The following is a 23,377-nucleotide window of genomic DNA, read 5'->3' on the forward strand; positions in this document are numbered from 1 at the left end:
GAGATGGCAATATTTGTGCTCACATGGAGTAATCACCAGGCTCTTGGACTTAAGTTGTCGGTAGCAACCTACACATTCCCTTGATACGGTCAGCGTATCATCATGTATTCCTACTTGGTACTCACCCATTTTCTGGCGGCATGGTTTTAGGGAGAATCCACGACAATATTGTTCCCAGTCCACCCCTCCTGCCGATATTTGAATATTTTGCTGTATCCCGGCAAACAATATTACTGTCTGATACTGATTGCGTGTTTGTTTTGGTGTCTCGTTGTGTTGCAGTTTGGTTCGAAATTGGTTCAATTAGGGCACGAGCAGAATTCGATGGCAAATATTCTCGGCGGAATGGTTCAGACATAACTCTACCTGTCAGTGTTAATGAACAGATTCGAAGCATTTCATTTTGTGACAATAATTGGAATACTCTACTGAAATGTTCTCAATGCCACTTCACTGCTCGTTTTGCTTATGCGGACATCCAAGAGGGCAAATGGGTTGAAATCTTCGTTTCAGTGAGAGAATTAAGAGAAAAGTGGCATTTCTCGCCTTATCTTTCTCTGCTTCAAGGCCTCTCCCGATGAATAGACATTTCATATTCCAAGGATCAGAGGATGCAATCCAAGGATGTCGTAAAGGGGTCTCCAAAAAAGACCTGCGTTCGTGTAGTCTGGGACTTCTCTATAGATAATACGCAGAGCACAATTACTCCAATATGACCACCACATCTAGATTTAGCTATAATACTATGGGAGAGTTAGTGGTCACTATTATCTAGTCACAAAGTCTGACTTGCTGGAAATTTAGGAGCTAGCGGCTGATTTTCCAGCCAAATGCACCCCCAAGTGAGACCCAAAACCATCAAATACAGTCTAGCCCCTTCGGCATCGGTCAGAGCTTCATAGAACGTAACTGTTTGGCCGTCAATATTACTTTCAAGTCTCTCCCCCATTTAAGCAGATATGTGAGTGGAGATAACAGGTGGAAAGGCGCATCGCTTTTATGCCTCGCTGGTTAGTACTTAGGCCGCACATTATCCAAATAAACGATACTCAATCGCGCCAGTGTAAACAGTAGCTGAGTTCGAATATCGCCGTGCCAGCGTGTCTCCACTAACACCTTCGATCATGCCTGCCGAAATTGCTCTTTGTCTTCAGCACTTAGTGGTACCTTATCAACTTTCGCCGTCTTAATCGTCTCTGGCCGGTAAAAGAATATATACCCGTCGTGCACTGCCCCACCAGGTTCCTGGACATTAGGCACTGCTTGAGGCATACTCCATTCCCAGAGATCAGGCTGTTCAGGGCGACAGGTATCATCATCTTCGAAAGGAGTGTAAGCCACCCCCCCCAAGGCAGATGATGCCGCTGAGGAGTCTAGTAACATCGCTGTGTGTTAGCTTCTACTAAGGGACGTTACAGAGCGGAAAGTAAATAGGGCTGTGACTGACAGGCTGAGGAGTGTGATAAGCAGGTTCATGAGTAGTCTGCAGGCAAGCAATATAATTTAAGTGACTATTTGCAATGCCTAGTACCAAGTAAGCCTCCAGACCCTCGCTTGGGTATAGGAAGTGGCAGAGGAGAGTGTCCTCGCCAGATTATCGAAGCCCCTCTCAGGGTCTGGTGTTTTAACTTGTTTGCATTACAAGGGAAAATCTAAGGAGTTGTCTGGATCGCCAATCCAGTTACGAGACAGAGCAACGTACTATAATTAAGAAGTCACCGTGTTGATGTTACTGATACAGGACTACTAATATTCCGGATCTATTCCAAATATAGCTAGTTGGCCTTAGCATTTGGTTTCGAGAAACAAAATGGTAGAACCCATGAACCCTAAACTTATAGAACCGAGGCATCAACGCGGATATTGATTCTTGCTGCAACCCTAACACAAAAAGAGCTGGTAATATCTTCGTCATCGAGAAGTGTCTAGCCAGATACCTAATACGTTTACCAGGCCAGATTCGAGAGCCAATCTGGGGGGAAAGTCCGTTAGAAATACTTTTATTAAACACTATCTAAAACAAGGGTATCATTGATGCCTAACAGATGCTTCCAGCAAGCACAAAACGCCCAGTTTAGCCAATCCCGTTCACGCTCGAGAGCACCCTTCATATGTTGCCAGCAAACCTGCGTCCAGCCCATCCAGACCCGTATTCTTGATATTCCTCGCGAGTAATAGCCACCCTACCCAATTCTTCTCGGTTGGCGGCGAGACGAGATCCTCCCAGCCATGTGGACCGAATAGGACTGATTCCAAAACAAGTTAGTTGTTTCTAAAAAGATCGATGGGAATAACCTCACTCTTGGGCTCGACGCACTCGCACAACACAGTCAGCCGAGGCAATCTGACGCAGTTCGGTCTCCCTAATGGAGGAAGTAAGCAAACTGTCCACACAAACTATACTTTCTGCGGGAACCTACAATCTCTCCATGAATCCTGGGGTGAGAGAATTGCCACCGACAACCAGCACATTGGCCAGAAACGGAGGATGCAAACCAGTGGGCAATACAGACAAGCTCTGGAGAATGATATCCGGGATGCCTGCCTGTTTCATGCCAATATCACTCGGGTTAAATAGAATCTCTGGGACTGCAAAGCGTTCATTGCCAAGGACCAAGACATCTTCCGAGAGCACATCAGCACTAAGGCCAGAAAGCGCGCCCTTCTTCTTTTTGGCTTCTAACAGAGGATCATGAGGTCGCATGAAGCCCTTTTTACCTGCATTTGGGTCGGGGAGCACGTAGTCCACCACCACACTCTTGTCAGAATCTGCTTGACTTCTCCGGCCGGCTTTCGAGGTCCGCTCCATATCCGCGGCAAAGTCATTGCTCACGAAACAGACTGCCTCCTTCACTTCGTTCATGATATATGTTTCGTCCACCATGTTATATTGCCGTATCGACACGATCTCTTTGAGGTAGTTGGTGAGGTGTTTACCACCGAGATCCAGTCTCCGAATTCCACGTTGGAGGGCTTGGCCTTTGTATACTGGAGTAACCGTGGTATGGGAGTAGCCCGAGTCGACTACCAACAAGCAATCGGCAGGTAAGGGGGCGGCATCGGGTTGGGAGGTGGTAGAGTCTCCGAAGAGAGTATGGATTTCGTTCCAGGCGTTTAGGGTCGGACCTTTAGAAAAGGACTGTCATCAGCCTAAGTCTATAACAAATCAAAGCAGCTTCAAACCCTACCTATACACCTTGTATACCCTCCAAATCCCCACTCTTCCATCACGATTTCGTCCGCGTTCCGCTGCAGCACCGGTATGGCATTGGGAGCCTCGGTGAGGATGAGTGTTGTTTCTTCCGGGTTGGCTATCCGTGAACTCTTATTCCGCGCCGTCGCTTTCTCCTCAAAAAAAGACTGCTCCCAAATTTCCCTCTGCGCTTCCCAGTTCACAATATATCCCTTCTCCACTGGACGGCGGAACATGACCTCGTTCCAGTCACTGACATGGGTCAATAGCTGTGGACCGATGACGACACGATTATCCCGAGTCTTGGCTAGGGCATTTGGTATTGTCGAGCAGCCGGAGAGGGCTTCATCTTCGGCAGGTGGGAGATCAGAGACATAGCCAGCTTTGAGGGTGTATGCGCCATTGTCGATCACGAAGGTCTTGTCCGGCAAGTGTCGCGACGCCACTGCCGGTTCCGTGGCAGTCTTTGGAGGAGCTCGAGTCTTTGTGCCCATGATCGCAGGACATGAATGGGCAGAGTCGGTTGTCCGCGATTAGCCAAAGGTCAATAACGTGTTTGCCTTGTTTGTTGGAGCTGATCTTGCTTATGTAATACGCATCTATAGTTACCGGTTCACCAGCCTGCATACTTCCCAAGGCTGTAAGGTAGCCTTCAAAGATGGAGGAGTGTTAATTATGAGTTTTATTTAATTTCTTAAAAGCATTTTTGAGTTAAATAGACAAGGGGAGAATTTCGGTATGTATTAACCATCCAAAAGTTCCGCCAGCCTATTGCCAGCTACGTGGGGACACAAGGAGAGAATTGAAGAATCTACCAAGTCATCAAAAGTGTAGGTAATTATTCTACTCGGGCTCTAGACGAATATCTGTAGCAAGAAACCCCGGTGCAGTTGTGACCTGAAGATATACAACCAATACGGAGGGCTCCGCTCAGCCCTAATCGGCGGTTATCAGTAGTCATCCAAAATTTCTCTCCTCCGCAACCTTCTCTAATCTGAACAACAACTAGCACCTCTCCAAACAAGATGTCACGCCAGCTCTCTACTATCCTCACAACGACATTTGCCCTCCTAGATCAATTCCAAGACACACTATCCCCCAAATCCGCCGCGCAAGCCGCCCAGTCCACCCCGAAAGACGCAGATGGCCTGCCCCTCCTCTCCGCATCATGCTCTGCCCTCAGGGCGCAAGTGACCAAACTCTCGCTACTCGCAATCACAAACCCATTCACCCACTCGGCAGTCAGCGGCATCCTCCGTGATGTGAACGACTCCATCCTGCCCTCGCTAGTCACCGCGTCGCTTCTCGTTACTCCAACAGCATACACGAAAGCATTCCATTCCGAGGTCCTGCTTCTGGCGAAAGCGGCTCTCGTGGAATTTTCTTCTCTGTTACAGGAGGTTAAACGCATCGCGGATAAGAAAGATCTGCAGAAAAATGATAATAAAAAAGAGAGCGAGCTCACCCAGTCGGACAAAAATGCCGTTACAGTCGCCACAGGCCGGACATGGGATGCCTGCGACGCAGTGACGAATGTCGCAAATAAGGGTGTCGTGGGGTTTGTCATCTGCCGCGTTGAGCAATGGAGGGATCTTGTGCGCGACGCAGTGGAAGAAATTGAAGATTGGGACCCAGAGGACGATGGTGATGGGTTCTTTGATGGGATTATGGATGATGATGACGATAAGGATGACGACAAAGATTCGGAGGACGACGAGGAGGATAAGGAGAATACTGTCGCGTTGCAGGAGCAAAAGAAGGCGACTATTCGCTTCCTCAAGCCTGTTGCGCAGATCTATCCCGCGATTATCAGCAATCGGCTCAAAAATACTGGCAACACGCCTCTGTCTTCTGCGTCCATGATCACCAAGCTGGAGTCGTTGATGCTGAATCTCCAACGTATCCCTGACCAAGTGGATGAAGCTGCTGGGGCTTTGTACGAGGCAGATGTGGATAGATCAGTCGAATATTTGAAGGAGATTAGGAAATGTGCTGCACAAGCTGTGGACTCGGTTGCTTCACCTTGGGATGCATCCGCTGGAGCGGAAGACAAGTTCACGGTCTGGTCAAAGACGTGGCTCAAAGTCATGGAAGAAGTCAGCAAGCCAATTTGCTCTGCTACGACTGTTGAACAGACTTAGGTTGTTGTTGTCTTGATTAAAAATATATGCATATAGATACACAAGCATTGTTGAACATCTAGGAAATACACGGTTGAGGGTTGTCTATATACATGCAAAGAAAGAAAGAAAGAATAATTTACAAATAGCAACCCCGGGAAGGGCTCGCTGCATTGGCCTCAAGCCAAAATAAAATGTGAGATAATCAGAATTCATCGGCTGCAGCACTGTTCTCCTTCTCCCACTCAGGAAGATCACCAGCAGGGATACGGTCTTTGAGAAACTCCAAAACAGCATCAGTGCCCTTGGCAACCACCTGCCAACGAGGCACGCGGAACCGATTGCCAGCAACCTCAAACCTTCTCAAGGCCGATCCATTGTCGCCCCAGTTTCGAGGGGAGCGTTCAGCGCTCAACAAGCCAATCTGGGGCGGCAAGTAGTCAATATCATTGTTACTGACGTCGAGAACCTGCAGACCCTGCACCACTTCGAAATCTAAGCGAGAGAGCTGATTATCGGAGGCGAGAATGGTCTTGAGAGCTGGAAAGACTGAACGAAGGTGTGGTAGGGGCCCCGTCAGCCGGTTGTTAGAGATATCCAGGACTGACAATGATTGCGCGACCAGATGAGAAAGCAGAGGCTCCAGGGAAGATAATCTGGAGACACTCAAATTGAGGGTTTGCAGCTTTGGCAGTTCTATGGTCGTAGAAAGTAGGTCACGGCTATTCAGAGGATTGTGGGAGATGTCAAGCTCAATTAAACCCTGCGCGAGCATTCCAAGTGCAGGGACGGGGAAGCATTGTAGATCGTTGTGCTGCAAGTAAAGGCTGCGAATATCTTGCGAAGCGATCAGTTCCAGCTTGTCGGTCTCCAGGTCTGTCATCTCTGAATATGATTTATCAAGGACACCGCCAGGCCGGATCCGCCAGCCGTTATCAAGCGTTGGGGTCTCCGGTGCAAGTGTGAACTGGGTCGCCACGGAACCCTCATCATCTGTGTCTTGAGGGTCGGGCTCATAGCGACTGCGCATGTCTTGTTTGAGCTGTTCGGTGTCCATGCTCAGAAGCCTACGCTCGCGGAGTGGGTTATTGCCGATGCGGAATGATGTAAGACTATCCATGAATCCAATCTTCTCGTCCAGGCGTGAGATGTCATTTCCAGTCAGATCGACAGTCTTGATGTTTTTGAGTTCTGGAAAGCCCATCGGGAGCTCAGCTATCTTGTTGTCTTCTGCCGAAAGAGTCAGCAGCGATTGCCAAGATGACACGCACGGCAGGCGTTTGATTCGGTTGATCCCCATAAACAGGCTATGTAAACTGGGACAAGACAGCATCTCATTCGCAGAAAAGGTGTCTACCAAATTGTTCGCAATATTGAGTGACTGTAGCGACTCGAGACGCTCCACTGAAGCTGGGATCAGAGTGCCCGCCAGTCTGTTCTTTGGGGCATTGATAGTTCTCAAAGGAAGCTTGCTCAACCCTTCAAAGGGCAGGGATGTCAGCTGATTCTCACCAACATCCAATGATTTCAAGGATGTGAGTTCGGCCAGTTCATCTGGAAGTTCTGTCAGGGTGTTGCCATGTAAGTCCAGTGTTTCCAGACTGCGAAGTCGGCTAATATCCGAAGGGAACCGCCCTTGTAGTTGATTGTTTGCCAGCTTCAGGTCCACCAGAGATGGAATCTCCACGACAATCTGGATATTGTCGACGGACAGGGAATTGTTTGAAAGGTTAAGACTGCGTAGTTGCTGCAATCTCCTGAATCCCATTGGTAGAGTCTGCAAAACGTTCCCATGGAGGTCTAACGTCTCAATGCCTCCAAACTGAGGTCCCCGCTCATTACTTTCGGGGTCAAAGTCCTCCATATCAATATCAGGAAACGTGTCATCCGAGATTTCGGTGAGTTCGTTGTCTGCAGCGATAAACTTGGAAAGGTCGACATTTTCAAACCAGTTGGACGAGGTATTTGGATCGAATTTGTACATATCCAGCACTTCCTTGGGAATCTCTGTCAAAGAAAGCGCTGCGATATTCAGCTGGCCGGTTGCGCGAGCTGTCTCCACACGTTTTCGAAGTACACCAGGATTCGACCCCTTGGTTACCTGGTTGAAGGGATCCTCGGCATCAGTGCTTCCCCACGGATCAGCAGCCACAGCCTTGGGTGTCTTCGTCTTCTTTGCCGCCGCCGCAGCCTTCTTCGCAGCTTTGGCTTTTGCGATGCTCTCTCGTAGTGCGTTAGACGATTTGGTAGCTTTTCTTGCTTCGGCTTCCGCCTGCTGCTCTGGGTCCAATTCGTCCGGCATGCTGGAAGCCGTGGAAAAATATCTGGAAGCGGTAGAAGGCGACCTCATGGTAGATGGCGAGTCTGCTTGGGGCTTACGGGTCTTGCGTACGTTGAGCGGTCGGTCAGGCGGACCCATGTCGGTTTTAGAAGGCTTTTTGGTGATCTTGCTGGGTATGAAACGAGCAGGCGAAGCGGTAGCAGCTATATCCTGATTGCCTTCGTAAACATTCGATCGCCCAGGAATAGTCCCAGTTTTCTTCAGCGGCGAGTTGATCTCGGAAGGTGCAGTATCTGTCTCGATCGGCTTTGCTGGTAGGAATCTCAATTTGGAAGGGCTTTCGCTTGTTTCCGAGATATCATGAGTATTGCTCGTCCAAAGAGATGAAGGAGTTGACACGCGAGATCTGGATGGCAAGCGTAACTTCGACACGGGCCCCGGGAATGTCTCGCTCCCATTGTGGTGCTGACCCGAAGATGAGCGGGACGGTGATTGCGAGTAATTGGACACATTTGATGGCGTCCGCGATGGAGAGCGCATTGGGCTGGCCCCGTTGAAAAAGCTCGACTGTCGTTTCACAGATGCTGGCGAGGGTGAGATATTTGACAAAGTCCCAATCGTCCGTTCCGACAACGACGGTCGTTCTTCTCGTCGACCTCGGTCTTCCTGGATTGTTCCGACCTCCTCATCGTCTGCGGTTGTTCCCACCTCCTCTGACGTCTGTATCTCCCATTGTGGCTCATCATTCACTCCATTGGACGACCCGTTGTGTTCTGGAAGTGCATTCTCGCTAGACTTGACCGGCGAATAGCGTGGTAGTGTCTTCGATAGTAGCGATTCACGAGAAGGTCGGCGTAATCGTCGATCGTCGATTCCAGGATCGGCTCGCAATCTCTCGCGGGAGGGTGAAGGTCTGATCGGTATCGACGAGGCTGTAGGCAAGGGTAATCTTGAAACTGGGCGCGGAATGCCACTGAGGCGTGCTTTCGGTTGGGTCTCCATCTCGGTGTTCGCGACTGCCCCGAATGAGGGTTGATAGAGGCAAGGTCTGGCAGGATGGGAAATTTATCACAAAATGGCCAGGGAGTAAGACATCCCCGCAGAGCGAGACGAAAAGAAGTCGTGGTGGTCCGTGGAGAGCGTGGCAGGTCAAAGAAACATTGAGACTAATTAGTTCGTGATTGTTTACGTTGATGCTGCCTGAGGCAACGATCCACTTATTGTATGCCCATTAATTAACTACTGATTGTACAGCTACGTAGCCCTAGCCAATTACGAAACTATCTCCAACCAGTATTCCGCGACACACCCTGTTCGTGGGATTCCTTTGTTTGCTGCCAGGATATCTCCATCTCTGCTTCCCTCCCTTCGATCTGATCCGGAGTCAATTCGATCATGTCGCCCAAGGATTGGTTCCATTCCAGATCAAAGAACCCCCAGTCGCTCAGCTAGGCATAATCCCACCTGACATAGCCTCTTCTACGCAGCCATCGCAGTTTGGGGCTTTAGACAAAGTGCTCAAATGGCAACTTTTGGTGTGTCCATTTCCACGCTTCAACTGGGCCCTTATTAGACTCTGGCGCGAAGGGAGTACCAATGACTGCGCTGAGCTTGTCCTCCGTGTGGTCTCGGAGAAGAGTCAGGTCCAATACGCCTGAGGTGGGCCATCCCCATGCATCCAAGTCTTCCTGGGTGAAGTGATGTGCACGGAGGGTCATCTTCCAGTTCGAATGCTGGTGACCAATTCATGGCCCTACTCGTATGTTTCAGCAATGACGAGTCGCTGCAGAAAGGGGAGCCTTTGAACGCACTACCCCTTCTCGATAAATGGGCCGTCTTACAAAACCTTTGCTGTGACGGGGATATTGCGACTCCCAGACCTCTATAGATCTAATAAGAAGAAGCAATATATATTTCTGTGATATAACTCCCAATAGTTCTAGATAGAAAGTACATATTTATTGCCAGCGGCTACTATCTCCCTAGTTGTACAGCCATCTGGAACCTCGCACCGCTGATCATCGCCGTCATCCAAATAGTTCCGCAGGATGTCCTCGGTGCTCGTCCTACTCCAGCCGTTGCCGGCCCAACCTATGACATAAGCACCCAGCCGCATTGGGGCATGCGGGAGCATCACGTGCCATCCCCATGACCGCTCCCAGCCTCTCCCAAGCCCCCTCAGTTGTTGCCCGTTCCTGATAGTTATCCCCCATTTCTCCATCCAACCAACCATCCAACCTTCTCTCTTCCCTCTTCCTCACACCCACCCACTACATACGCTCTCACTTACTCTTTCGCCCCTTACTCCCACCACCTTCCACCCATCTTCCATAACTTGAACCTTACTACATCTTATCGTGGCGAGATCTTAGCACAGACTGTCGTATTGGGTCTTGACGCTTTCGGCACCTCTCTGAAGTTCCCTCGTTGCTCTCTCCGGTATGCGCTCGCCCGCCTCCCAATAAATTGCCTTGGGACCATGGATACTAATAAGCATCCAGTGCGAGGATCCATTCCCCACGGTTGATCTCTCCTCATCTTATCGATACCTATATCGATACCAACTTTGACCGCCTTCATCATGGCCCAGCAAAGCTCCCTGGCTGCGCCCGCGGAGATTGTCGCTCCTGCGACGCCCGTCCGGCGTGCCACTCTGTCGCCTTCTCCAGACCTGAGTGCCAAGGCCAAAGGTCAATCCTCGCAGTCTGACAAGAGCAAATTCATGTCACCGCCGCCGCTGTCTTCCTCCGACATGACTCCTCCCCCTTCCACTCAGATCCCCGGAGCACCTCTCCGCCAGTCTCGCTCTCACTCGCGCTCCCTGAGCCCTTCGCTGGTGACTCCAGCCGATATGGACAAGACTCTGTGCGATGCCTACGGTGCCTCAGAGAATCTTCCCAGTATGGAAGAGATCGAAAACGCCAGCGAGACCCAATTGCGCACGATTGCCAAGGATCTTCTCACCGTCGCCCAGGAGGCTCGCATGTCCGCGCTGCACTTCAAGCTGCAAAACAGCCTCGTCTCTTTTGCCAGTAGCGAAGCAGTCAAGCGCGCCGAGGTGGAGCACCAACTCGCTAAACGGGAAGTGGAAATCCTGCAGAGCGCCCAGTACCGCAGCCGCTCCCGCCCCACCGAACCCATCACGCCTAAACAGTCGCAGTCTGCTCCCGACGCGGACTACCTGGCGGCGATCCAACGGTCCCAAGAACTCGAGGGTGTCAACGCTGTTCTGGACCGCAGGTTGCGGCATGCAAAGAGAGCCATTGACGATGCAAACGCGAAGTCTATGGAACTCACCGAGCAGAACGAGATGCTGAAACGGCGCATCGAAGACAACCGCAAGCACTTTTCCCAAATCTTCAACTACGGCTCCCTGTCGCCCAGCATGCAGAACGAGCTTCAGACCATTTGCCGAGGCGAGAACCCTGATCCTTTTGCTGCTCTTCTTTTCGCTGGCAAGATCATGAACGGCGAGCGCAAGTATGTCAGCTCGCCTTCGGATCGTGTTCCTGAGCACCATCAATCTTCTCTTCCCGTGACTCCCAATCACCCTCGCTCCACTCCCCAGGGGCGCCACTACCGTACACCGATGGGCCCCTCCCGTGAGACGCATTATGACAGCGACAGCACCGTCTCCCTCTCTGAGTCTGAAGAAGGCTTAGAGGCTCCGCATCCACAAATGCGTTCTAATGCCCCGAAAACAAGCAGCCTGCTTCAAACGAGGTTGTTTGGCCAAGTGCAGAAGCCCGGCGTGGACCGTTACCAGTCCGGACATGGCAAGCGCAAGGCCAGCTCTGATGAGAAAGGAGCGGCCACGAAGAAATCCAGGACGAACAACGGGGTGGGTCTGGGTATTGAAACCTGAAACCTACCTCCTTGGATATGAATTTTGTTCTTCATGACTTAGCGCTTACTTTTTTTATTCATTGGCTGTTACGACTTCATGCCCTTCGGGAATTTTGACGAATGATGAACGCATGTGGGATGCGGTGTTAAAATCGCAATTGAGAAGACAGACTTGGGCGTTTTGCATTTTGATTTATTGTTAGGCTATAGCTTACCGCACTCGACATGGCTCTCATGGAGGGTGCTGTTGCACATAGATAGATAGGTTGGTCGGGACAGGCACTCTGCATGGCTGTACTATACAATAGGAATCGAGTATTGCCCGGTTGTCTCCATATTCCCTATCCTAGCAGCCTATAGTAGTCCCTATGATCATGTGATTACACGTGACCTCCACATTGGGTTTAATGCCAACTTAGGGCTCGCTAAGCGAAAAGCGGTGAGGCCACTGTGTGGGTGCTCGCCCACGAAAACTGCGTCTTCAGTTTCTGCCGTGAAGGGAGATTTGACCAGCAACCCTCCGACGACCACCCGGCTCGATCCCCATCCGTCACAATGGTGCGTCTCCCTGCTGTTATGGATGTCTTGAACGGTCTTCGGCTTGATTAGAATCGACTGGACGACTTGTTGAAACACTGCTGGTGATGGAATGCTGACGGATTGTGTGTGGGAATATAGGCGATCAAGCACAACAACCAAATCCAGAAGAACCGTGAGTGATCCCGACTGCTCTGCTCTCTGCGTCTCAGTATTTGAACATCAAAGACGTGGCAATTTTTTAAAACGAACGAAAAGGCTGACTGGTTTGGTGCAGACTTCCGCAAGGACTGGCAGCGTCGTGTGCGCGTGCATTTCGACCAGGTACGATTTTCCGAATCCCCTATCTTCTCCACCGAGACGCCCTGCGATTGAATCGAATTGGAACGAATGGAGAAAAATTTTTTATTGGGCTGGTCGACTAACATGACATTTTTTTTGCGATAGCCCGGCCGGAAGCACCGTCGTCGTGAGACCCGTCTCGCTAAGGCGGCTGCCGTTGCTCCCCGTCCGGTGGACAAGCTGCGTCCCGTTGTGCGATGCCCTACCGTCAAGTACAACCGCCGTGTTCGTGCCGGTCGTGGTTTCACCCTGGCCGAGCTGAAGGTAATATCTCTAGTGATGAAAATTCTTTTGGAGGCAGTGACTTACTGTTCCACAGGAAGCCGGCATCCCCAAGAAGCTCGCTCCCACCATCGGCATCTCGGTTGACCACCGCCGCACCAACTACTCCAAGGAGTCGCTGGTCGCCAACGTCGCCCGCCTGAAGGACTTCAAGGCCCGCCTGATCCTGTTCCCCCGCAAGAGCGGTCAGTTCAAGAAGCTCGACTCCTCCGCCGAGGAGGTCAAGGCCGTCAAGGCCACTCTGGCCGACGGCAAGCGTGAGGGTCTCGCCACCCGCGTCGGCGCCATCCTGCCCATCACCAACCCGGCCGTTGAGCAGGCCGTCACCGAGGTCAAGCGCGACTCCATGCCGAAGGGCGAGGAGGCTGCCTACCGGCGGCTGCGTGACGCTCGCGCTGAGGCCCGCCACCAGGGCAAGCGTGAGAAGCGCGCCAAGGCCAAGGCTGAGGAGGAGTCCAATGCTAAGAAATAAATGTGTTAATCCTCTGTCTCTGCTGCTGATGATGACGATCGGGTCGGTTGCAAGGGTCAACCAAGGAATTGGCCTGTGGCATGGCGTGGCGCCTTTCTTCCTTCTTCTCCTCTAAAATGAAACCCTCTCTCCGATCTCGACCGACCCCTTTTTTTTGTTTCCTACCTTGTTTTGTCTCTAAAAGAAAGAACTCGGAAGAATCCCATGAAATGCAAACCACCCAATTTTCTCAATTTGTCGTGAGTTGAAGAGTAGAACGATCCGAAGTAGAATGTGCCATCAAGAATTTATAGTCTGGCTAGGGAGACGAAGATGAACTCTGTTGTAAATTACCGTGATACGCAGAGGAGCCTAGAATTCATCACTTAAAGAGTCTACGCTGCTAATCGGTTTAGACAGTGGTGGGCTTTGAAATCGATTGTTGATATCGGACCGAAACTTGGACATTCGCTCAATAAACCTCATCAGGTAGACCAAAAAAAAAACAAAAGATCATACGCCGTATCCTGCGCCTACGCTATTGCCGCTGAAAAGAACATCAAGAATTACCAAACAAAGCCCCCAAAGCGCCTTCGGTTGCTCGTAGGACTGCATCAATATGAACTCCTCCCTCCACGCCTGGCACGGGTGAACCACCCTTTTCATGCAACAGAGCATGGAAAAGCTTTTTAGCCTCCTGGTTGATTTTCTTGTTCGAGCCACCATTGGCACCTGAATCGGAGACACTAATTTCAGGCCGTAGCTGCGGCTCCCCGGTCCAGTCGTCGATCGTCAAGTTGTATGCCAGGAGCACTTTGGGACCGGATTTCGATTTGACGACCATTGTACTGCGTTCGAGGTGTGGGATTAGCTGTCGAAGTTCAGAGAAGCTGAGGACTCCATCTCTGGTTGCTGGTGGCGTGTCTTTTCTACTGCGCGCAGAAGTTCCGCTGTTGTATTTGTGATCAAGCTGGGCCCATAATCGAGCGCGTGCCACCGATGCTTCCCAGTACCGGTTGATTCCCCAGCATAGGGTGGAGATGTCGAGTTGAAGGAGCGGGTTCGCCAGGCGACGGTCAATCCATCGGCGCAAAACTTCGGGCACCCTCCGTTTCTTGCTGTCACTGCTGGTGGGCACAGACACAGAGGTCACAGACTGCGCCTCTGGGTCCGTTGCATAGACGACAGCGACATTATATAAATTCGCTGGAAATGGTGACGGTGCAGTCAAGGTCAAGGTATGTGTTTCAGAGAGGATCTTGGTCCTGGAGGACCCTGTCCGGGTGGTACGTGCATTCAGTGATAGTGGTGCAAAAGCTGTAAGGTATGGCCGTGTTTGAGAGGAATCTTGCAAGGCAAATGGATTGGTTGGTAGCGGTGAAGTCGGGCGGGTTAGGCGAGGAGCATTGGTAGAGAATGGGAGGAGCGTGGAAAGAAGAGACGATGTCGTTGTAGGGGCTTGCTTAGGAACAGGTAGACTCGTGCGCGAGGCTTCCTCGGAGGTGATCATTGAGCTAAGGTTCAGTTAGCCAGATTTAGTATCGTCCAAGGGCTCGGTCACATACAGGAATTTGTTTAGTCCCTCCGGGTCGGCTTCTAGGCCCTTGCCTGTCTCGATTTTGCCTGCCCACCTTTCCATCTCTGCAACCTCGTTTTCGAGTTGCCGCAATTCAGCGGTGAGGCTCCTGCGTGACTTTTGTTTCTTGGCCACAGCTGCTGGAAGCTCATCGTCCAGCGCTAGCTCGGCGGCATCCACGTCTTGCTCTCCAAGTACTTGAAAATTCAAGGACCGCAACGGGCTGCCTTTGATGGGATCCACAATTCGTTTCATTTGTCGTTCATGTCGCATGCTTGGACTACTGCTCAGCAGCCCCATGGGTCGGTCCGGAGCCTTCTCTAGGCCAAGTTCGGTCGGAGTGGGTGGGAGGTCTGGTTCCAGAGGATCTTCGCCCATGAGCGAACCGTCCAATCCTGTATCCATCTGTAACTCTCTTGTGACATTGCCTAGCTCCGACGCCAATTGATCTTCCGGGGTATTTGCAAGAGCCTGCTCACTCGGTTGCGTCTGCCTCCGAACCGGGGTTCCAAAGAACAAGTCTGAAGGACCAATCTTTTTTGATACCCGACGTGGAGGTTGTGTAAATGATTGTATTCCGCTTGTGCGCCTGCTGGGTGACAAGCCCGCCATGCTGCCGGACAATCTGGGTCGAGTCATCGGGCTAGCAGTGGCATTCAGCGACGGCCGAAGAGCCTTGCGGTCACGGAGCCCGACTCTTGATTCTGCTTGCTCGGATTCGTCATTTTGGTTCCCTCTGCTGGTCGGTCGTCGTGTCGGTGATCTGCTGAGCGCGCGTTCAAGCACGTCGGGGTGGGACCGCGCCAGGCTTGACCTTGTCGGAGACTGGAAGGACGGCGGGCCTGACGCGCGCGCGCCTTCATGTGCTTCAGAATGTTGCGACGCGCCCACAGCGACGCCAGTGGTCGCGCTGGTCTTGCGCCGCTTTGGTGGGGAGAACATGGCGTGGTGTGGTGTTTAAAAGCAACTGGTGTTTTGATTGTCGGTATCAACCACCGAGGTTTGCACTGTTTGCACCAACTATGACCAAATGATTTCCTTACTCATTCTCGTTCCTGCTTCAAGGCTAGTTAATACTTGCACACCACCATGAAGTGTCTGTCCGTGGGCACCCGACATTCACTGGGCACCACCGTCTCTTTGTCTTTGAGACGCTCATTACTAAAACCTTCGCCGTCTACACCCCAGCTGCGACAATATGCCTGCTCTCCGGCTCTCTGGCAGAAGCTCAGCACTCATAATGCGCCGAATTCCTCGGATGAAATGGCCAATCCACCACAAGCACACCCATTGTCGGGTTACTATTCCTTGCTCCTGACGTCTCGATCTCCTTATCGTGGTCGCGCACCGACTTCGCGCCCCGCGACCCCTGCGCCCGAAGCAGCGTCGACTTCGGAGCCGCAATCACCCGAAGAGAAGATGGCCATTGTGTTCGGTACCCGCCTGGCTGGTCCCGGCCGCTCATCCCGTTACAACCCTGGCGAAACTCCTCCCGAATCATTGTGGAAGACGGTCAATGGAGTCCCCATCCCGCCCCGGCCCGAGGAACCGGACAACTGTTGCATGAGCGGCTGCGTTCACTGCGTCTGGGACGATTTTCGGGATGAAATGGAGGACTGGGCAGGACGGATCGCGCAGGCTAAAGCGAAGGGTGGACTTGAGAAAGGGACCATGGACATGCGTTTTGGGCCTCGGGCAGAAGTCGACTCGGTCAGCCAGAGCATGGATGATGATGGCGGTGGCAGCGAAGCCAACTGGCCGGCTCGTGGTCCAGAAGATGATGAGCTGTTCGCTAACATCCCTGTCGGAATTCGCGAATTTATGAAGACTGAGAAAAGACTGCGGGCCAAACACCAGCAGGAAGCCGCAGCGTGATTCTGCATTTGGCTGGATTGATGTATATCCATACCAGCAGGAGAGAGACACCCGATAAAGATAGACTGTACATAGGACATGCCCACGATGCAATGAATATATATACATAGACATATGCTTATCTATATCTTAATAACTCTCTATCCATACATATACTTTATGGTTTCTCTGTTGAGTCCCTGAGTCGCGTGCCAAGCCTCCCTCGCTGCGGACGATCAAGAACCTTTTTCTTCGACGTCACAATTCACCCTGGGACTGTCCACCACGCTCATCGCTGTGACGACCATTTCAATTGACTGTTTCTGCCGGCCTACCACGGCTTGCAGAGGGTCTCGATCTGGCTTCATGATGCAGGGGCCGAATTGGATCTTCCCGTGAGCAAAACTCCGCCGCGCCGCAGACCCTCACATCATGGCGGCAGGAACAGGGCCCTACGCCTACATCCGAAGTGCTAGGCACGCATGTTTCATCGCCCGGAACGAACCCCGTCCTCGACCACGCGCGTTGCTGCCGCTCCCTCCAAGACACTCATCGTCTGCAGCCTCTCGAACTATTACCTCGCTCCTGAAAGTGCCTAACATTAAATCGCCGAACCCAGCTATTCTATGTCATTCCTCTGGAAATACACGGGACAGGCGGCTGGCACCCCTGCCCGCTATGCTACAACGGCGCCGAACACAGACCAGCCACATCCAGCCGCGCCTGAGATCCCCTGTACTGATTCAGGACCGCATGATGTTGACAACGAAGAATTGTCTACCAATCCCTCAAATTCATCCACCAATCCTGTTGCGGAGGGAACGTCTCCTAGGGTTAGCTCCGAAGAGGTTGAGACTGCACTGAATCTGATCAAGAATAACATGATTATTCGAGAAATGACAACTACTCAGCTTCCGGACCAGTCTTTTTATTGTTCTTTCAAAATTACGGTCCCGCGCTCGCGCTTCACATGGTCGTCTACTGTGACGTGCCGATCCCGTGTAAGTTCAAAGGATATCCTGCCTAAGATGGCAAATTTTGACAATCCGGTCCTAGCAATTAGCAAAGGTGCTCGTGTTAGAGAGAATTATACCACAACTGAAAAAGGAAGGACTATGGACGCAGCTCATGAGAAAAGAGCGCACTCTAAGGGCCGTCCGAATCAAGGTGGATGATGATCTACTTCTCGCGATGCGCTTTGCAACAAAGGACCTGCTTCAGACCGAGACGATGAGCATGGGTCGCAAAAAAACACCTATCAAACAACGGGCAAGAAGGAGAATGGAATTTTCGCAGTCTCCCCAGCAGGCGAGAGAGAGATCGCGGTATTTAATGAAGGCTTTGAAAAGAATTCACAAGACCAAACCAAGTTCACAACGCCGAGCTCTCAGAGATGCAATCGATAGTCTGCCCGTGTGGAAACATGAGAGACAGATCTTGGACATCATCAATAACCACACTTACTGCCTGATTGCGGGAGAGACGGGCTCTGGAAAGTCAACTCAGATTCCTCAGATGGTTCTTGATCAAGCAACCAGGAGGCAAGCCGGCGCTGATATCCGAGTACTTTGCGTTCAGCCACGCCGAATAGCAGCAAGCTCACTGGCTCGGCGAGTCGCCCACGAAAGAGGCGAAAGGATCGGTGATACAGTTGGCTTCCAGGTCCGATTTGAGTCCCATTGGCCGCGCACCGGCGGCTCGATCACCTACTGCACCACCGGTATCATGCTCAATCTCTTACAAGATTCACCACAATTTCTCTACTCTTTCTCCCACATCATGCTCGACGAAGTCCATGTGCGGGATGTCGGCATCGATTTCGTGATGCTGCTGTTGAAACGGTTGATCAGCCAACGTCTAGCTCTTGGTCACTCCGCGCCTAAGGTGATCGTGATGAGCGCAACTCTGGATCTCGATCTCTTCTCTTCCTATTTCAGCAACAAGGGACCAGACGGAGCGATGATCCCTGCTCCCCATCTTATCATTCCCGGGCGTTCGTACCCCGTAGAGAAGCACTATCTTGATGAGATTCTTCAGAACCTTATTCGCTTTTACGGGAGTCCCGATGCCTTGGCTCGATTCTTCAATAACCAGGACACTAAATACGAGACGGCCAATTACTTATTACAGCACTATAAGCATTTCAGCAGCGGACCACCTTCAGACGTGGCTCTAGTTTTAGAATCACTCGAGGCACCGCCCAAGCAATTTCGCAATGCCTCAAGCGAGTACGAGGACCCGTTGATCCCATACGAACTATTGCTGGCAACAATAATTCACATCCTGTCCACAAGAGATACAGGCTCTGTATTGGTCTTTCTTCCGGGCATGAAGCACATCCTCATGTTGGAGGAGATGCTTCGTTCCCGCGGCCCTGGATTTGGGTTCTCCTTTTCCGATGAAAACCGATTCCAGATCTTAGCCTTACATGCGCTGCTGCCTGAAGGACAGAAGAACATTACCATGGAAGTACCTACAGGCTGCAGAAGAGTTATCCTGGCTACCGACATAGCTGAAGCGTCAGTCACATTCCCTGATGTGAAGTTCGTGATTGACTGCGGCAAGGCACACGAAGCGGTCTTTGACAGCAAGTCACGATCCCGGCGGCTGGCATGCTCGTGGGTCAGTAAATCCAGTGCAATCCAACGCGCAGGGCGTGCAGGGCGCGTCCAGCCAGGTGAATATTTCGCTCTCTACACTGAAGAGCGACATGACGGCTTTCGAGTCACCAAATCTCCAGAAATCACCCGCATGGACCTTCAAGATGTCTGTCTGCGAGCAATGATTTGCGCTCCTGATATCTCAGTAACAAAACTCCTCCAGGAGGCGATTGAGTCGCCAGACATCATGAACATACAAGCTGCGATGGACTCCTTGCGCCGCTTACAAGCGGTGGACGAGAACGACAACCTCACTCACCTCGGCCACATTCTCTCCCAGCTCAGCATAGATCCGGCCCGTGCCAAACTGGTTATCCTTGGCATCATCTTCCGCTGTCTTGACCCTCTATTGATCCACGGGGCCATGGCGGAAAGTTCGCTGTTCCGCTTCCAGTCCACTCCGGATGGCAAAGCCCTAATTATCCATGAGCTTCAGAGCTTTGCACAAGCCAGCCACAGCGACCACATCGGGTTAATCAATGCCTTCAAAGCTGTTCGAGATGTTTATATGCGATCCGGGCGATGGGAAGCGTTGGATTTCTGTGCGAAACATTACATCCATTTCCCCAGGTATCATGAAACCTACCTTGTGTCTCGTGAGATCCTCGGCAAGCTCTCTAGCGCAGGGCTTATTCGTCCAGAGCAAGCCAGTCTAGATGAGAGCTACCAGTTCGGAGGTCCTGAACTAAACACCAACTCGCGGAATCTAGCACTGATCAAGGCCTTGCTGCTGCACTGCATGTATCCTCAAATTGCGGTACCAAGTCTTGCTCCCTCACGACTTCGTTCACCATACTGTGACACCGAGACCGACAATAAAACAGTCATAAATAGGGGAAGTTCGATCCTTCGGATACCTTCGACTGATCCCAAGAAGAAATATATGCGTGTTCAGTCTCTCTTCATCTTCAGCAGGAAAGTCGAGGTAGTGCTCGACGGGGTTCCTGTTAAAGCCCTCTTTGACACTTCACTCATCGACCCTCTTACGGCGTGTCTCTTCGGCGGCCGTTTACAATGGAACGGCCAGAATATCAAGATGGGGACCTGTGTTAACATCCCTGTCTTGTCTGCGGATGGGCATGACGACCAAGGCGCTCATGGCGTGATCGAGCTGCGCAAAGCTGTCGATAGAGTCAGTTTCCCTTCTCTCGGCAAGCTCTACCCGAAATCTGCTAACTTTCAGATTGTACAGTCTCTCGCGGCTAGCTACCAATATCTCGTCATGCAACAACAGAATCGCTCGCATCGAGAATCGCATTCGGCTCGCGATGCCCATTTCTCCGCGCTCTCGAAAGCGATCAAAGAGATTGTGGGTCTAGGGTTGCACCAAATCTCCAGCCAAAAGGATGTACGCGAAGAGATAAATGTATATTAAACATAGATTTGTGTATCTATTGTTAGTTTTTGTTCCTTCTCCTTTCGTGCACAACTACCATTCTATACATACAAGCCCTTCGGGGGTCGGTCTACTCGGCGTAGCTACCTAAATATTGCTGAATGATACTTTTAGAGGACATGCCGCCTTACTGGTCACGCTATTTGGAATAAAAAGCGCGCATTGGCAATGGCACTGAGTTAGTTATCTACCAAATAGAGTAAAGACCAATTTCGCAATCCCAGTTAATTCCAGACTATCTGCCATCGCGACCTACATACTATACCACAAAAAGAGGAATTCGTTTCGTAAATAACATGCTACTCCTTTCAAGGAGCATCGGGATCCGGTCTGTTGAACCAAGAGCGATAAGTTACACCACTAACTGTACCCTCCTGCCCGGTGGGCTCCAAATTGAGAATCTGAATGACGTTATCTGTCTCTTGCATCCAGACACCCGGTAAGTAATAAGATTGCTGGGGTCCAATTGTCCAGTAACGACCCAAATTGTTGCCATTGACCCAGATCACACCCTTGGTCCATCCTGGAAGTTCCAGCCAGGTATCGCTGACGGTGGGAAGGTCAAAGGTGCCAGTGTAGAATATGGGGCTTGATGAGGACGAGATGTTGGTTGGTGTACTGGCGCTAGATGGTTCGGCCATTCCGCTATCCAAGGGAAGTGTGTATACGTCCCAGCCTGTCAGGCTACTGCCTCCAACGGTCACATCACCGAAGATGCCCTTTGTTTGATATGGAATATCCGGACCAAAGTTCACACGGCCCATGTTCTCGTTCAAGAGATCCAAGACGTCGCCAGAATCCAAAGTGACAGATATATTTTGTTGTGCATTGTTGGGGTACCGACTGTCAAAGACGCCCTGCCGCACACCATTGACATAGACGATAATTCGGTCCTTGGCCGCGACACCCGGTTGAAGGGTTCCACTATAGGACGCGTTTACGGTAGTTCGGTATAACGTGAACCCATACCATTGACCAAGTGCCTCCATATTCGTTGGCGACTCCATCTTTTGGGGGTGGGGAGTCCATCAAACAGGTAGAAAGATGGCCCGATATCAATTGATGGAATTGAGATCATTGGCTCAATATGTGGAACATCAGGCAGATCTGGTGAGTATTGGCCAAGCGTCTGACGAAGTGCATAGTAGATGTCATTGGGTCGGCCTGATTCGTCGAGAGGAGCGCCATAGTCGTAGCTGGTAGTGACAGGTTCAGTTCCATTGCCATAATCCGAGCCGCTCTGAAACCCGAAGTTCGTACCCCCATTGAACATATAGATACTAAAAGAATCGCCACTAGTCACAGTGCTCTGGAGTGTGGATTGGGCATTCTCAATAGCTTGACTATTATTGACGTCGGATTGGTGCGCTGTATATGGGTCCCATTGATCTAACCAGGTAATATAGTACTCGCCATCCAAGTTAGGACCCTGGCTGCTGGCATTAAGATAAGAAGATCGACTTTGGAAACTGGATAATGGAGTTGACCCATCAATCTCGGCAAGAACGTCGGGGATTGCGCCGGCCTGTAAGGAGCTTTGTGAACTTCCGTCATTCGTATAAAAGACAACACCACTACCAGCAAAGCTGGCGTTGAACTGTGCCGCAAGAGCATCCGTATAGGAGTGATCGTCGCCATAGAATCCGTATTCATTCTCGATCTGCACCATGATGACGGGGCCGCCATTGCTAATCATCAGGGGGTTCAGCCAGTCGGCCAACCAGTTGAGCCAGGACTGGGTCCGATCCAAAAATTGCGGGTTATTAGAGCGCACAGTCATGTTGTCAATGTTGTTTAACCAGGCTGGGAAGCCTCCCCACTCGTGTTCGCCACAGATATAAGGCCCAACACGGAGCACAACCTGCAAGCCGGCTTGATGTGCGTCCTGCACATAGGAATAGATATTGTTGCTTCCGTCGGTAATATATTGGCCGGGTTGATCCTCAATTAGATTCCAGTGAATGTAGCTGAATATGGTGTTCAGGCCCATTGCACGTGCCATGGCAAGACGTTGCTTCCAATATTGCCATGGGACACGCTGGGCGTCCATTTGGCCACCGATAATTTGAAAAGGTTCGCCATTGAGGAAAAAACTGGTTGCATTGTACGTGAAGGTATCTGCCAGAGCTGAGCTTGCATGGGCGAAAGCTGCAAGACCAAGAGAGAGTGTGGTAAAAACTCGCATCGCTAGTGTATGGCTCTTAAGAGAACTGAGACGAAGCATGTGTCGGTCTTTTCACATTGCATTCGAAGCGGATGGATGCCATGCACTTATATTTCCTGTCCCAATTTGGGATCATTGCAGATTTCGATTTCAAACGAAGCCCTTTCCCCGCTTTAATCGTAGGGGCACCCAAGTTTAATTTGAGATCGACACCCCTCAACAGAATGAAACGCCAGAGGCAGACGGATAAAGGGCACCATCCTTGCAGAATTTCGGTAGCTTCTGATCGCACTGACAACGATGGTGTCAGCGGCCAATGAACTGTCCGTCCGAGTATAAATCATATGCATTGACTTCACAACCTCTGTTGTCGTCGGGAAAATATCGGTAAATATGCCTGGTGTTGATCAAAAAGGTTACATCGACTTCAAAGGATCGGGTTAGTTATGACTCCATATCTATGTCCGTGGTCAACATTGATTTGCCAGGACGTGGAATGGTCTGATGTCTAGCTCGTTGCATGAACCTCCCGGATCAAAATTTGCGGGGTACGTAAAAGTCGTTCAGAGGGCTGAAAGTGGGTTCGTTGGGACGGCCTCATAGTGCTATATTTGTTGCGGAAGTTGAACTAATCACAGTTTAATCTCAGTTAGAATAACAGCATCCTTCTTGACT

General features: G+C 51.0%; 11 protein-coding genes across 11 annotated transcripts; 6 read left to right on the forward strand and 5 right to left on the reverse strand.

Moving 5' to 3' along the window:
- Nucleotides 1-2,107: 2,107 nt before the first annotated feature.
- On the reverse strand, nt 2,108-3,687 carry arp6 (actin family protein; the record flags this gene model as incomplete). The annotated part of the gene is made up of 4 exons (XM_056982097.1): nt 2,108-2,246; nt 2,301-2,363; nt 2,421-3,126; nt 3,189-3,687. The coding sequence occupies 4 exons, from the start codon at nt 3,685-3,687 to the stop codon at nt 2,108-2,110; spliced, it is 1,407 nt and encodes a 468-aa protein (XP_056829933.1).
- A 531-nt stretch (nt 3,688-4,218) lies between these two features.
- N7510_010173 (uncharacterized protein) lies at nt 4,219-5,334 on the forward strand (the record flags this gene model as incomplete). The annotated part of the gene is made up of 1 exon (XM_056982098.1): nt 4,219-5,334. One exon carries the CDS (start codon nt 4,219-4,221, stop codon nt 5,332-5,334), a length of 1,116 nt encoding a protein of 371 aa, XP_056829934.1.
- A 184-nt stretch (nt 5,335-5,518) lies between these two features.
- Nucleotides 5,519-8,596, reverse strand: N7510_010174 (uncharacterized protein; the record flags this gene model as incomplete). Its single annotated transcript, XM_056982099.1, has 1 exon — nt 5,519-8,596. One exon carries the CDS (start codon nt 8,594-8,596, stop codon nt 5,519-5,521), a length of 3,078 nt encoding a protein of 1,025 aa, XP_056829935.1.
- A 503-nt stretch (nt 8,597-9,099) lies between these two features.
- Nucleotides 9,100-9,312, reverse strand: N7510_010175 (uncharacterized protein; the record flags this gene model as incomplete). Its single annotated transcript, XM_056982100.1, has 1 exon — nt 9,100-9,312. The coding sequence occupies one exon, from the start codon at nt 9,310-9,312 to the stop codon at nt 9,100-9,102; it is 213 nt and encodes a 70-aa protein (XP_056829936.1).
- Nucleotides 9,313-10,175: 863 nt separating this feature from the next.
- N7510_010176 (uncharacterized protein) lies at nt 10,176-11,459 on the forward strand (the record flags this gene model as incomplete). The annotated part of the gene is made up of 1 exon (XM_056982101.1): nt 10,176-11,459. The coding sequence occupies one exon, from the start codon at nt 10,176-10,178 to the stop codon at nt 11,457-11,459; it is 1,284 nt and encodes a 427-aa protein (XP_056829937.1).
- A 536-nt stretch (nt 11,460-11,995) lies between these two features.
- On the forward strand, nt 11,996-13,073 carry N7510_010177 (60S ribosomal protein eL13; the record flags this gene model as incomplete). Its single annotated transcript, XM_056982102.1, has 5 exons — nt 11,996-11,998; nt 12,119-12,152; nt 12,255-12,301; nt 12,425-12,583; nt 12,639-13,073. The coding sequence occupies 5 exons, from the start codon at nt 11,996-11,998 to the stop codon at nt 13,071-13,073; spliced, it is 678 nt and encodes a 225-aa protein (XP_056829938.1).
- Nucleotides 13,074-13,611: 538 nt separating this feature from the next.
- Nucleotides 13,612-15,570, reverse strand: N7510_010178 (uncharacterized protein; the record flags this gene model as incomplete). Its single annotated transcript, XM_056982103.1, has 2 exons — nt 13,612-14,566; nt 14,618-15,570. 2 exons carry the CDS (start codon nt 15,568-15,570, stop codon nt 13,612-13,614), a joined length of 1,908 nt encoding a protein of 635 aa, XP_056829939.1.
- A 147-nt stretch (nt 15,571-15,717) lies between these two features.
- N7510_010179 (oxidoreductase-like domain-containing protein) lies at nt 15,718-16,503 on the forward strand (the record flags this gene model as incomplete). Its single annotated transcript, XM_056982104.1, has 1 exon — nt 15,718-16,503. The coding sequence occupies one exon, from the start codon at nt 15,718-15,720 to the stop codon at nt 16,501-16,503; it is 786 nt and encodes a 261-aa protein (XP_056829940.1).
- Nucleotides 16,504-16,914: 411 nt separating this feature from the next.
- On the forward strand, nt 16,915-17,346 carry N7510_010180 (uncharacterized protein; the record flags this gene model as incomplete). The annotated part of the gene is made up of 1 exon (XM_056982105.1): nt 16,915-17,346. One exon carries the CDS (start codon nt 16,915-16,917, stop codon nt 17,344-17,346), a length of 432 nt encoding a protein of 143 aa, XP_056829941.1.
- A 264-nt stretch (nt 17,347-17,610) lies between these two features.
- On the forward strand, nt 17,611-20,517 carry N7510_010181 (P-loop containing nucleoside triphosphate hydrolase protein; the record flags this gene model as incomplete). The annotated part of the gene is made up of 1 exon (XM_056982106.1): nt 17,611-20,517. The coding sequence occupies one exon, from the start codon at nt 17,611-17,613 to the stop codon at nt 20,515-20,517; it is 2,907 nt and encodes a 968-aa protein (XP_056829942.1).
- Nucleotides 20,518-20,846: 329 nt separating this feature from the next.
- N7510_010182 (glycoside hydrolase family 35 protein) lies at nt 20,847-22,723 on the reverse strand (the record flags this gene model as incomplete). Its single annotated transcript, XM_056982107.1, has 2 exons — nt 20,847-21,462; nt 21,573-22,723. The coding sequence occupies 2 exons, from the start codon at nt 22,721-22,723 to the stop codon at nt 20,847-20,849; spliced, it is 1,767 nt and encodes a 588-aa protein (XP_056829943.1).
- Nucleotides 22,724-23,377: the final 654 nt, after the last annotated feature.

Source organism: Penicillium lagena (genome assembly GCF_028827675.1).
Source record: "Penicillium lagena strain IBT 129212 chromosome Unknown utg000007l_segment0_segment0, whole genome shotgun sequence".
Lineage (NCBI taxonomy): Eukaryota > Fungi > Ascomycota > Eurotiomycetes > Eurotiales > Aspergillaceae > Penicillium > Penicillium lagena.